This window comes from Dasypus novemcinctus, chromosome 30 (genome assembly GCF_030445035.2).
Source record: "Dasypus novemcinctus isolate mDasNov1 chromosome 30, mDasNov1.1.hap2, whole genome shotgun sequence".
Taxonomy (NCBI): Eukaryota; Metazoa; Chordata; class Mammalia; order Cingulata; family Dasypodidae; genus Dasypus; species Dasypus novemcinctus.
This window is the reverse complement of record NC_080702.1, coordinates 30,128,615-30,142,713: the sequence shown is the minus strand read 5'-3', so window position 1 is coordinate 30,142,713 and position 14,099 is coordinate 30,128,615. Positions and strand designations below refer to the sequence as shown.

At 42.1% G+C, this 14,099-nt stretch overlaps 1 protein-coding gene and 1 non-coding gene across 4 annotated transcripts in view; both read left to right on the top strand.

Annotated features, from left to right (window-relative positions):
• The window catches only part of ADGRE3 (adhesion G protein-coupled receptor E3), a 64,558-nt gene that overhangs the window by 27,824 nt on the left and 22,635 nt on the right, over positions 1 to 14,099 (top strand). For all 3 annotated transcript variants that reach the window (XM_071212767.1, XM_071212766.1, XM_058290215.2), the window contains 3 exons: positions 338 to 521; positions 3,596 to 3,715; positions 12,536 to 12,720. In XM_071212767.1, the coding sequence (XP_071068868.1) occupies positions 338 to 521; positions 3,596 to 3,715; positions 12,536 to 12,720 (489 nt within the window). The remainder of the gene's footprint in view (positions 1 to 337; positions 522 to 3,595; positions 3,716 to 12,535; positions 12,721 to 14,099) is intronic.
• Positions 6,257 to 6,358, top strand: LOC111762611 (U6 spliceosomal RNA). The gene has a single exon (XR_002795690.1). It is a non-coding gene; the product is annotated as a U6 spliceosomal RNA (small nuclear RNA).

The following is a 14,099-nucleotide window of genomic DNA, read 5'->3' as shown; positions in this document are numbered from 1 at the left end:
GGCATTGGAATTGTTCCACGTGATCTTGCAATGATGGATACAGGCCATTTCAAATTTTGTCTAAACCTATAAAAGTGTACACTGAAAAAAGTAAACTATTGGCCATGAGTAGCAGCAGTGCTTCAAATGTGTAAATCACTTGTAAAAAACGTACCATACACATGGAAAATGTTATTAACAGGGGAAAGTGGAGGGGAGGGGGATGGGTATACGGGAATCCCCTATATTTTCCACGTGACTTTTCTATAACCTAATGCTTCTTTGAAGATAAAGTGAAAAAAATAAGAGACTGGGGGAACACACGGGATTTACTTTTTTATTCTTTGTGTCTTCAAAGCTGCAAGAGGTTGTTGACCAAGCTGTGTCAGATCTCGCCAATAAGACTCTGTGGGAAACAGGAGAGAAGAGAGAAGTTGCAGCCACGGCTACGCGCGTTCTCCGGGATGTGGAGTCGAAAGCCCTGGAAACTGCTCTGTCTGCTCCAGAGCAGCCAGTTCTGAAAGTCCAAAACAGCACCGTGGGTAAGGAGATGTTAGGACTTGGCAACAATGAGGTCTTGTTTACTAGCTGGGATCTGGGCCAAGCAATTACCAAAAAAATCAGAAATGCACTGCCTGGGTCCATTGAGATAAAGTTCTAGGAAAATGCAAGCTAATCTATGGTGACAGCAAGCACTGATGGGGCCAGGGAGGAGGGAGGGAAGGATGACCGACGACAAAGGGTGTGAGGAATTTAGGTGGAAGCTCTTGGGGACGATGGACTGTCCACCGTCTTCGTGGTGGCGATGTCCACAGCTGTAGACATGCAACAAGCATCATCAGATTCGGGGAGCCGCTTTAGCTCAGTGGTTGGGTGCCTGCTTCACAGTATGAGGTCCTGGGTTCAATCCCCAGTACCTCCAAAAAAGAAAAAGAAAAAATATATATATGTATATATATATATCACTGGGTTGTATGCCCTGACTATGTGCAAGTAATGGCACATCAATCTATCTCGAGAAAGAGGCTTTTAAAAAAAAAGTTGCCAACAGTGTCTAATCCTTTTTCTGGGATTTTAGCTTTCAGGCAGGATTTTTTGAAAATCAAATGCCTAATTTTCTATTTTATTTTAGTTTTTTTTTTTTCTTTGAGGTTTTTTTTTATGATCTCTATTTTTTTTTAATGTGACATTCAAAACATTTAAGAGGTCCCCATATACCCCCCACCCCTCCTCACCCCACTCCTCCCACATCAACGACCTCTTTCATCATTGTGGCACATTCAGTGTATTTGGTGAATATATTTTTGGAGCACTGCTGCACCACATGGATCATCGTTTACACTGTAGTTGACACTCTCCCCTAGTCCATTCAGTGGGCTATGGCAGGATGTATAATGTCTAGCATCTGTCCCTGCAGCACCACCCAGGACAACTCCTAGCCCTGAAAATGCCCCCACATCACATCTCTTCTTCCCTCTCCCTGCCCTCAGCAACTACTGTGGGCACTTTCTCCTCCTCAATCTTACAATTTCTTCCATTACTAGTCACAATAGTTCCATAGTAGAATATCAGTAAGTCCACTCCAATCCATATTTTATTTCTCCATCCTGTGGACCCTGGGATGGTGATGACCTCTCCACCTGTAGATCAAGAGGGGGCTTAGATCCCACATGGATGATGGATGACAATGCCTAATTTTCGCTTCACTGGAATCTGAACACTTCAATTCAAAACCAAACAAATTTCCAAGTTACAAATATCACTTATCTCTCCCAATTTCTGCATGTCCTAATTATTTGATCTTGGGTCTCAGCCTGGTCTCACTGGGCTTCTGTAAAATGAGGATAATTACAGTACATGCAACGTCCTCAGAACTGGAGGTAGCAGTTGCTATAATTATGATTATTCTATCCTTCCATGCTTTATTGCTATAAATTTTTATTAAAATAGCATTTTTCTTTATTATTTTGTTACCTACTTTTTTTACTTTTCTTAAACACACCCGAAAGAAGACAGATGGAATAAGAAACCATCACCCAACGTCAGCAACCACTAATTCACCCCCCATCGTGTGCCATCAACCGCTGAAACTAAATATTTTCATAAACTTCTTTCTTGGGCTCAGTTATTCCATGACGTCCTTTTGATTGGAAGCATGGTTTCCCCATTAGAGGCATCTGCCATCACTTATCTTACCAATTCTTTCTTGTTGGACATCTGCATAAGTTCCCACTTTTCACATTATCACTGGTGCTATGAACTTACTTACAGCTAAGTCTGCCCTCTCTGGGGAGCCAATGTAGCTCAGTGGTTGAGTGCCTGCTTCCATGTACGAGGTCCAGGGTTCAATTTCCAGTTCCTCTTTAAAAAAAATCTGCCCTCTCATCCTTGATCTTTACATATAAATATATATATTATTTATTTTTACAAGATACATATATATTATTTATTATTTATTTTTAAAAGTTACATAGATCTCACAAAATGTTACATTAAAAAATATAGGATGCCAGCAAGAGGTCACCATGTTCTGTAGTATTTCTTTTTTTTTTTTAAGTTCGGACTGAAATATAGAGGCTTTGGGGTGTGAAAAACACATCCTCACCATGGTTATTTATGTAGGTGGGCAGATAAAGAGAGAATCTCTGTGGCCTCCATATAACTGCAGTATTCAAAAAGCTGTGAGTGCCAGGGGAATGGATGTACCTCAGTGGTTGAGCCTGCGTGAGGCCTGCGTTTAATCCCTCGTACCTCCTAAAAAAAAATGTGTGTGTTCCAAATACATGATGTTAATAACAGGGGAGATGTATGGAGAGAAAAAAAACAAACAAACATACCAGGGAAGCAGATGTGGCTTAAGTGATTGGGCTCCCGCCTACTGTATAGGAGGTCCTGGGTTCGAATCCCAGGGTCTCCTGGTGAAGGCAAGCTGGCCTGCGCTGCCACAGAGAGCTGAGATGGCAAGCCCAAACAATGCGGGGTGGGAATAAATAAATAAAGTAGAATAAATGAATAAAGTAAAATAAATAAATCTTTTTTGAAAAAAACATAGCAAATGTAAGCTATGGACCATAGCGGTTAGCTTTGATGATGTTCTTTCATAATCTATAACGAATGTCCCACAACAATGCAAGGTGCTGGTGGAGGGGTGATGTATGGGAATTCTACACATTAGGCATTACTGTTCTGTAAGCTCACAACTTCTCTAATAAAAATTTTAAAATAAAACGGTGGGTGCAATGCGTTGGAAGAAAGGAAAACGTTAGGAGCAGCACAGTGGTTTGGGGCAATGCCATAGGTGATACTGTGACTTGATGAGCCCCTTTTTCGAGTGATTATTCACTCCTCAAAGGAGTTTGAAATATTATTCCAGAAAATAAGGCAGTGTGTTAAGGAAGTAGAGTTCACTGAGTATTTTTGAGGTGCTGTGCCAGAGGATAGTAGTTCAGGACGTGGTCTCAGGCCTTGGCGTCTCCCCCAGCTTCTGAGCTTCAGGCTCTCCCTCCGTATCACAGTCCTCCACGGGGCCGTAGGAGGCTAAGACGTGTGTGTTGTTCTGCAGATGCTTAAAGCTTCTTACACTGTGAGTAAGCTTACCCATTGCTTTTCATGTCAGCTATTGAAACTCGAGTTGTTACGAACAATTGCTCGGAGGGAACGAAGATTTTCAGCTTGAACGCCCAGATGAACTCACTGGACATCCATTGCGACGACATCGTCCAGGGAAACCTGCCAGGTACTCGGGCAGCGGCCTTTAGAATCCTCCACACAGAGCAGTGTCATTACGTGAGTCTCATGGGGGAACTTTCCCCGGCGGGCTCTTGCCCAGTGCGTTTGGCACCCTGAACTGTGTCATTCTAGGTGTTTTTTCTTTCCTTTTCTTTTTAAAGATTTTATTTATTTATTTGGTATTTTTTCCTTTAAAAAAAAATGTCGTCTTTCAAAACCAGACATTTTCCTTTTTTTTTTCTTTGTATATTTTATTTTTTGTTGTTTTTGTTTTGTTTTGTCTTTATTTTTTTAATGTTACATTCAAAAAATATGCGGTCCCCATATATCCCCCACCCCCCTCACCACACTCCTCCCCCCATAACAACAACCTTTGTATATTTTAAATGCTTTATTTTAAATGTTCTAATAGAAATACAAACATTTTTATGTAAACAAAATACCATAAAAGAACACAGTCTTATAACAAGTGCTAAGAGTTTGCAATCAAATACACTTACAAGAAATGTGAATTGCCCGTGTAAAATGCAAACATGTATGTGATTCTTTTAGTGATTTAATAAGATCATTTAAAAGTAATGCTGGATTTAATAATAACCCGTGACCAGTTAAATACGCTCACAGACGCTTTGTAGCTCCTCCCGTCAAGAGGTGGAATCCATTTCGCCAGTCTTGGAATCCTTTCTAGGCTGTGACTGGCTTTGAATAGAATGTGGGAAAAGTGAACGTTTCCGATCCTGGGCCTTAAGGGCTCGTGGCTCCACCTCAGCCCTCGAGGAACGTTTTCCTGAGATGACCTTGCAAGGAAGACGGTGAGAGGCTGTGAGTAGGAACACCAAGTCCCCTTGACGACAGTCCACCACCAGCTGAAAACTGGACATTTTCTATTCTTCAGCATGGAAGAGATATCTTAGGGTCTGCCTCTTTCTCACTTTGTGTTCATCCAGAAGCAGTCGCCGGAGTACGTGTAGGGAGTTCAAGAATAAAGAGATTATTTAGGAGATGAGCCCAGGAAGCATCAAGAGGGGAGAAGGGAGGAGGGACAAAGAAGGGAAGGCTGCTGGCACAGGTGAGTTAGTGAGCAGTTGTTGGGGCAACGGGTGCTCAACCTGCTGAGGGGTCCCATCCAAGGAGAAGGAGCTCCTTCCCAGTGCCTTCCAGTCTGCCCTACGTGCAGGTCAAATACACATTCACTCAGAGAAGCCCCCAGCATAGAAGTATAGCTTCTTGCAGTAGAGACCAAAGGCATATAAAGAAATTAAGAATGCCGAGGAAATAAGGACAGGTTGCCCAAGGCATCTGCTACAGCCCATGTCAAAAAAAAGTGGCCTGTTATTATTAATTTTACTTATTTTCTTATTTCACAAGAAAAAAGCAAAAATTGATAGAGTTTTGTATGGAAACTTTCCATTTTTAAATCTGAAGATAATACTTGCACTCTAACTGCATTTGGTTATAACACTTGTGGGATCTAGTGAATTCAATCACATACATGTAGGGTGTAATTGGCCTGCACTATCGCACCAAAAGTAAAGACAATAAAATAAACTCAAGAAAACATAGACCATTAGCCACATGCCGAAATGAGAAGTCCCAAATGAGCAGGAGGCAATTACTTCCTATCACTGCCCCTGCCTCTCCTGTGTAGATAGGAACTTGAACCTGCCTAAATTAAGGACAAATTGGGCAGAGGCTGCAGTCACGTAATTTCTCCTTGCCACCGTGTTCCTCTATAATTGACAATTTACAAAAAGAGTGTTGCAAGCCCTAGAAATGCAGATAACACAAAATATATCTGCAGGCCAATTTGGCCCTTGGATCTCCTTTAGTAACCCCTGGGCTAGATGAGAATGTGTTTGAGATCAAGAGAGGAGACTGAGGGTTTATGCTGGAAAGAACAACCTTACAACAATGGTTCTTAAAATGTGGCTCCCACGCTTGGAAGGGCCCGTAGAAGTTGCAACAGCCAAGATTAGTTGGGTGAACTGGTTAAGCTACTGAAATAACAAAAGAGATATTGCCATTAGAAATTCATGACATTAGCTAGAGTCACACTTCCTGCTGTAACAAATGAGCCCTAAAGTTTTGTTTGCTTTCAATAATACAAGTCTACTTTCTGTCCACCTAATAGTCCAATGGGGGATATTCTTGGTTGGTGGGTAGCTTTCCTCCACACGGAGGTTCAGGGACCCAAAGTCCATTTACGTTGTAGCTCTGCCATACCTCGGGGACTTGGAATCCTTTCCACTCAGTCATCAGAAGGAGAGAGATAAGAAAATATACATGCATGTCGAATATCATTGGCCTCGAAGCAACTCTCCACATTCTATTGGCCAAAACGAGTCACATGACCCCTCCTAGATGCATGGAATGCTGGGAAATGTAGCCCTTGACTGGGCAGCCATTACCCAGCCATAACTCTATGCTATAGAAAGAGAACACAAGGCCTCGGTGGATGGAAGCCACACTAACCAACCACAAATAGAAATCAGGGACATGATTTTTGTAACTGACAAAGGTTCGGCCATCCTGATAAGAAATGAAAGGGGTGCTCGCTTTGGCAGCATATATACTAAAATTGGAACGATACAGAGATTAGCATCCCCTGAGCAAGGATGACACGCAAATTCGTGAAGCGTTCCATTTTTTTTGTTTTGTTTTGTTTTGTTTTGGCTTTAAGAAGATTTTGTTTCATTTCCAAATTTTCTGACACATTTGAAAACTCATTTTAAATTCTGAATAATAATGAATAAAATATTAAATATTCAAAAAAATAAAATAAACAAAAGGGGCCCCACCCATCCTGCAACTTTAGATGAGAAAAAGGGGCTGTTGGTGTGCTCCTCATTAGAGTCAACAAATGTTTATGGACCACCTGTCATCTAGGACGTGTAGACTCTGTTCTACTGGATAAACACAAACACACACAGCACCAGCTTGCATGGAACTTATTCCTAGTATATACATACTATCTAAACAGAATTGTTCAAGTAGGTTAGAGACCTCATAATGTGATTGCATGTGCCTCCAAGAGCACCTGACATCTCAGGGCCCATAACAAAGCATTTGCCATTCCCCAGATGGGTCTTTCTGTCTCACACCTGAGTCCTTTGCATTGGCTCTTCCCCTGCCAGGAATGCCCGCCACCACTCTTCTGGGTGAACTCTTTCTCTTCTCTCAACACAGCTCGAGTGTCACCTCCTCCATGATGCCTCAAGGATTGCCCATTTCCATCACAGCACCAGAGTGAGCCCCTCCCTCCTTTGTGCCCTCCTAGCATCTTGAACCTGCCTTTTCCTGGCGTTCATGTGCTGTCTTGTGTTGTCACTATTTAGGGACGTAACCCTGTCTCCCCACCGTGCTGGCTCTCTTTCTCTCTATAGCCACCTTCAGGCGCACAGTACTGGAGAACAGGGACAGATGCTCTTGGAATCAAATTGGCCCTTAGGCTGTGGTCGCAACTTTCCTCATGAGAGAAAAGAACCCACTGGTGAATACCGGACAAGCTCATGAAGGAACATTTCTTTGTCCTTCTGGCAGTGCCTCAAGCAAGGCTTCCCAACCTTGGCAGAACTGACGTTGCAACCGGATCGTTTTTTTGAAAGTGGGAGCTGTCCCGAGCATTGTAGGATGTTTAGCAACTTCCCCGGCCTGTGCCTCCAAGATGCCGGTAGCCCCACGGCCCTGGGAAAGACAACCAGAAATATTCCCAGAATTGTCGATGTCCCCAAAGGGGGCAGAATTGTCCTGGCTGAAAGCCACTGCTCTAAAGTGACTTTAACTTTACCGCCAAAACTGGGCACTTTTAAGAGCGCAGTGGGGTGCTATTAAAATTAAACCAATCCCACAATAACAACATCCTTAATTAGTATGGGACATTTGTTACAATTGATGAACACCTATTGAAGCACTGCTAACAACCAGGGACCACAACTGTCATTGTAGGTTTTGCTTTGTCCAGCACAATTTTGTAAGTTATGACAAAATATACAATGGTCTATAAACATCAATGGAATGTTACGCAGGAGAAATCCAATGGCCCCAAAATGCCCCATGTTACATCTATTCTTCCCTCTCCCATCCCTCAGAAACTCTGATGGAAAATGCCATTATATCAATGACAAGAGTTCTTCCATCACTAAAATAAAATAAGTCTATAGCATAATAGAAAAAAAATTATGCCAGGATGCCAGGTATGAAGTGGGACAGTCAGCGGCAAATTGTGATGTCTAATCGCATGAATTCCACTCCCTGAATAAATAGCTCCGTGCCACGGGGTCCACCTCGGAAACCTCAGCCGTCACTCTTCTCCTTTCAGTTCATGATTTCACTCTCAAGTCGGAATAGTTCATCTCAAAACAAAAATCAATTTTTAGGCATAATAACATGCCAATCTGTCACCTGCAGCTGTTTTTCCAACCACCTCCAACTGTTTCGTCCTGATGGGTGGAAAGTGACATTAAATCAGAAAAATAGAAGTGAATCTCCTGCTTTTGGCTCCCTGGGCAAAGCCAGAGAAGCTTAATTAGAGAGAGCTGCTAAGTGCCAGCTGGGATTTGAACCCAGAAGCCAACTCTCTAAACACACTCTTTGCAGTGCAGCCTTCTCAGCAGCCACAAACAAAGGCAAATGTTTATTGAAGCATAAACATGTTCATAATATATTATCAAATATATGTATATATATCCCATTGGTGTATATATAGATATCATGTATACGTCCCTATTAATACACAATAAATTATATATTAATATATGACATAAAGACATCATGTGCACTTATTTTTATTCTATTAAAGTATACGTCCCCGCAGGCAGTGAAGAGAAAGACATCCACACAAATGCAGGGATAAAGATCTTTGTTTTCCAAGGAATTTTTTTTCTCTCTTTATTTTTTTTTGAATGTTACATTCAAAAAATATGAGGTCACCACACATCCCCCACCCCCCTCACCCCACTCCTCCCACATCAACAACCTCTTTCATCATCGTGGCATGTTCATTGCATTTGGTGAATACATTTTGGAGCACTGCTGCACCACATGGATAGTGGTCTACATTGTAGTTGACACTCACCCCCAGTCCACCCAGTGGGCCGTGGCAGGACACACAAGGTCCAGCATCTGTCCCTGCAGCACCACCCAGGACAACTTCAAGTCCTGAAAATGCCCCCACATCTCATCTCTTCTTCCCTCTCCCCGCCCTCAGCAGCTACCATGGCCACTTTTTCCACATCAATGCTACAATTTCTTCCATTACTAATCACAATAGTTCCATAGTAGTATCGGTAAGTGCATTCTAATCCATTCTCTATTCCTCCATCCTGTGGACCCTGGGATGGTGATGTCTACTCCCCCTGTAGATCGAGAGGGGGCTTAGATTCCACATAGATGATGGATGCAATCAACCAGTAAGCAAGGAGGGAATTCATTTACAATCATAGGTCCATAATTAAGAAAGAGGAGACATCCTCTCAATTTTATAAAGATTTACATCCAAACATTCTGGTCAGTTTGGTTATCTTCAGTCATCGGCAAAGCTCATTTATATGGAATGACTTTTTCCCAATTAGGTCAGATAACTGAGGGATTAAGGCAGGATATCAAACATGCCCTGCTCGCTCCTCAGTTAACATATTAAAAAACAAGGCAGGGAAGTGGCCGTGGCTGAAGCAATTAGGCTCCCGTCTACCATTTTGGAGGCCCGGGGTTCGGTTCTCGGGGCCTCCTGGTAAAGGCGATTTGGCCCGCCATGGAGAGCTGAGAGCAGACAACAAGTGCAAACAACAAGGCAGGGGGGGAATAAATAAATAATTTTTTTAAAAAAGCAATACAATTAGAAATCAAATCCAGTGTTGTCTTTGATCAACATGCTCTGGAGATGAAGGAAAAGGAAAGAATATGTGAATAGAAGATACTTTTTTTAATCCAGAGTAAGAAATAATTTCACTACGTTAGAATGAACTATGAAATTCAGTGAATGGCAAATCCTGGTGTAAACTAATGGTTAATAATTTAAAAGCATCATTTTAATAACATTGTTTCATCCATTGTAATAAAAGCACCACACTAATGCAAAGTGTTAGTAATAGGGACAATCGTGTGTGTGAGGAGTAGGAAATTACACGGGAACTCTGTACTTTCTGCACGGTTTTTCTGTAAACCTACCTGCTCTAACTGGAAGGGGAAAAAAATCAATGCGTGCCTCCTCTTAGTCTCAGCGTCACCAGGACTTCAGGCTGCATATTGATGTATGTAAAATAAACGTTAAAAAAAGAAAAAGAGTCCTCTGTTTAAAACCTTTCAGTGGTTTTCCACTGGCCTTAAAACAAAAGGTCATTGTGTATTTTGTCATAACCTACAAACCTGGGCAGGACAGAGTGTGACCTGCGCTGCGAGCTGCACCCCGTGGCTGGTGGCAGTGCGTCAGCTACGTCTCCATCACCTGTAAGCAACACACTAATGAAGGGTGTGGTTGAGGTGGGAAAGTGTGGGAGGGGGGAGCAGGGGGCGATATGGGAATCCCTTATGTTTTTCACGTAATCTAAAGCTTTTTTAAAAATTAAAAAAATAATAATAACTTAAAAAGTAAAAGCTCAGATCCTCCCTCCCCACAACCCAGACAGCCCCAGGCACTTTGCCCCCAGGGTCCTCTCCCTGCCGTCACCTCCTCCCCATCCCTCTCACTCACTGGCCCCAGAAGCACTGGCCTCCTCGCTGTTCCCTGGAAGATTTTCCCATTATTTCCTCTCCTTAGAAAATCCCTGCCTCCATTCATTCAGAGAGGCTGTCTGAAAACTGCCCAAACAGCAGCCCCCTGCCTCTCTCTGTCCCCGTGCGCTACTTAGTTTTCTCTGTAGAACTGATCACTCTCTGTTATATCTCTGTTATATATCTTTTTTTCTTCTTTTTTTAATGTTACATTAAAAATATATAAGAGGTTCCCATATACCCCCACCCCCCTTTGTTTATGGTTTTCTGCCTGCCTTCCACCCCAGAAAGTGAGACCCATGAAAACAGAAACTTTATTTTGTTCTTCCACCGTATCCCTGGTACATAGAGGCATTCTGTTTTTTAAAATGTCAGATACATAAGATTTCCATTTGTACTATCTGTTTCTAGATCTGAATCACATATATATAATAGAGAGAGAGAGAAAGGAAATTATTAGAGAGTGGATGTGGCTCAAGCAGTGGGGAGTCTGCCTACCACATGGGAGGTCACAGGTTCAGTTTCCTGTGCCTCCTAAAAGAAGACAAGTAGAGACAACGAGCAGATGCAGGAGCAGATATACCAAGCAGACGGAAGAGGGAGCCATCTTGGGGGCGGGGGGGAAGGAATTAGTACCAGCAATAAACAGGAATGAAGCTGTGATATGTGCTACAACATGGGTGAACCTCAAAAATGTGATGCTGTATTCAAAAAGCCCTCCAGGAGTTTATAGTCTATTGGGAAAATAGGATTCAATTCACATGAAACAATTAGGTGGTTAAATTCTCATCAGTTTGGCAGGGGCTGCACTTGAAATATCAGGTCAGAGAAAGAAGTGTCAGGATGGGAAGTGGGAGAGCGAAGGCTGGATTTGAGCTCGGTCTGGAAGATGAGTTGGATTTGCATGGGAAGAGCGTGGAAGGAAGATGAATTTCCCAGCAAGTTCCTGAGGACGGGTGTGGAGATGAGGGGGCTGTGGCAGGTGTGGGGAAGGAAGGTTCTCCTTGAGAAATTGTGGGAGAGACGGGGAAGGAACATAGAGTAACACATTTTGTCTTGATTTTGTATAAATAAATAAATAAATATATTTTTAGTAGGTACCAGGGCTTGAACCCCGGACCTCATACAGGGAAGGAGGCGCTCAACCACTGAGCTACACCTGCGTCCTTGTATTTGTTTTCTTATTTAGAGGCTTTTCAAAGAAATTGCTTGTTCTTAACACCTGAACCTTGCTTAATCGTTCCGCTCTGAGTTCCTTTTCTTTAAATATTTTATTTTTAAATGATTTCAAATTTACAAAAATAATACAAAACCCATACAGAGAACTCCAACAAACACTTCTCCCCTGGATACCCAGAATCATCAATTTTAACATTCTGCCACATTTCACATTTGGGAATGCCAACACTTTTTTTAAAGATATTTAGATTACGTAACACATAGCTAAAAAATGTGGGGGATTCCCATATGCCCCACTCCCTCCCCCTCCCATACCTTCCCACATTAACAACATCCTTCATTAGGGTGGTACGTTTGTTACAATCGACGGAAACCTATTGGCACATTACCGCTACGTATGGATTATAGTTTACATTGTAGTTTAAACTAGCTCCCGCACAATTTTGTAAGTTATGGCAAAATATATAATGGTCTGTATCTGTGTCATTGCAAAGTTATTCAAGACAATTCCAAAGTCCCAAAAATGCCCTCATATTACACCTCTTTTCCCCCTCTCCCTCCCCTCAGAATCTCCAGTGGCCACTGGCCTCCACGTCAATGATAAAAGTTCTTCCATTCCTAGAATAATAATAAGCCTATAGTAGAATAACAGTAAGTCTACTCTAGTCCACCTTCATCCCCCAATCCTGAGGATTCAGGGATGGTGACTCCATCTCTAGTTGAGAGGGGGCTTCGATCCCATGGGCAGAGGGAGGGAACTCTCTTGTTTGCAGTTGTAGGCTCTCTGTTCCTTGAGATGGTCGTTGTCCATCATCATCTCCTTGTTAGTTGTCCTGGGGTGAGTTCAATGAACTGGAGAGTAGGTGTCGCAACTCTTTTGAGATTCAGAGCCCAACTGAATGCCAGCACCTATAAAGACTTAATTTTTCTATTTCCTCAGGTCCCAATGCAGTTGCCCTTATCTCATACTCTTCTCTCGGGGACATCATAAACGCGACTTTTTTTGAAGAGATGAAGGAGAAAGATCGCGTTTACCTAAACTCCCATGTAGTGAGTGCTGCTATTGGACCACAAAGGAACATTTCTCTCCCCAAACATGTCACTATGAGTTTCGAAAATGTGAAGGTGGGTCAAATCTCCATTTGGGCTTGCTTGAATTTCATGACGAACAACTAGCCAGCAGGTCTAGACCTGTGTTTTCCGATATGGTAGCCCCAAATCACATATGGCTACTGATCATTTGAAGTGTGAATGGTCCAAGTTGAGACATGCTGTAAGAGTGAAACACACAGCAAATTCTAAGGCTTAGTATGAACACGAGAAAGTAAAATATAAAAATGTTTACATCAATTACATGTTAGAAGGATAATATTTTGGAACTAGTGGGTTAAACCAAATATATTAAAATCAACTTCACTGTTTTACTCTTCTGCTTTTGTAATGTGGCTAGTAGAAAACTTTAACTCGCATAAGTGGCTCACTTGATATTTCTATGGGACAGCACTATTCTAGGGCATGGAATTATTTTAACCGCAGGTACTTCATAAATCTGTGACATTTGAACTGAGAAATAATATTCATTCTCACTCAGAAGTCTGATATTAACGGCTAAGACTAACTCAATCAAAAAAGAATGTTTATTTAATCCTATTGCCATTCTCATTCTCTATCCAAAGGCAGAAGTATCAACAGTTAGAAGTACGCACAATTCAGGGGTTCTTAACACAATTCAGGAGTCCACAGACCCCCAAGGGGTCCATGGAAAGATTTCAAGGGGTCTGTGAGCTTGAACCACAAAAAAACCAACTTGTTTTCTTTATTTTCTTCGCCTCTAACTGAAATTTAGCATTTCCTTCACTTATGAGTGTATGCCATAAATTACAGTAGCATTCATTTCATATCACATTCCAGTTGCATATCTCGAAAAATCGCTTACTCTCATCCATACTTTGAAATTACAGTAGTTGTTAGGCCCAATGCTAGTTGAGTGTCTGCTGCTATATTCTGAGAAGGGGTCCGTGCTCGTCACCTACGTGGCAAAGGGGTCCATGGAACAAGAAAAGTTAAGAACCCCTGACATAACTGAATTATTTTGCTCCTTTCCCTTTCAATTCTGTTAAGAAAATAAGAGTTAAGGGAGAAACAGTGGGGAAAGGAAAATTTTCTCTACGTAGTGCATATATAAAACTTAGGTATAGAAATTTATATTTATGGCAAGGGGGTGTGGCAAGAAGTCTGGGGATGGCCCCGTGGGTTATCAAAGCACATGAGGCCCCCAAACTCTCCTTGGCCCCATAAAGTGATACTCTAGAAGGCCTGAGAACAAAAAGAAGAGATGGAAGGCTCTCTCCTTGTGACTTGTCCTTCCTATCCCAACCCTCTCATTGAAAGAGGGTGTCTTCTTTTGTGAAGGTTCAGGCACAGAATTGGTATGGGAGGGGCAGGGAAATTTGGCTTACGGAATGTCACCATTTCCAAAGCACCACAAATGGGTGAGTTAAAAC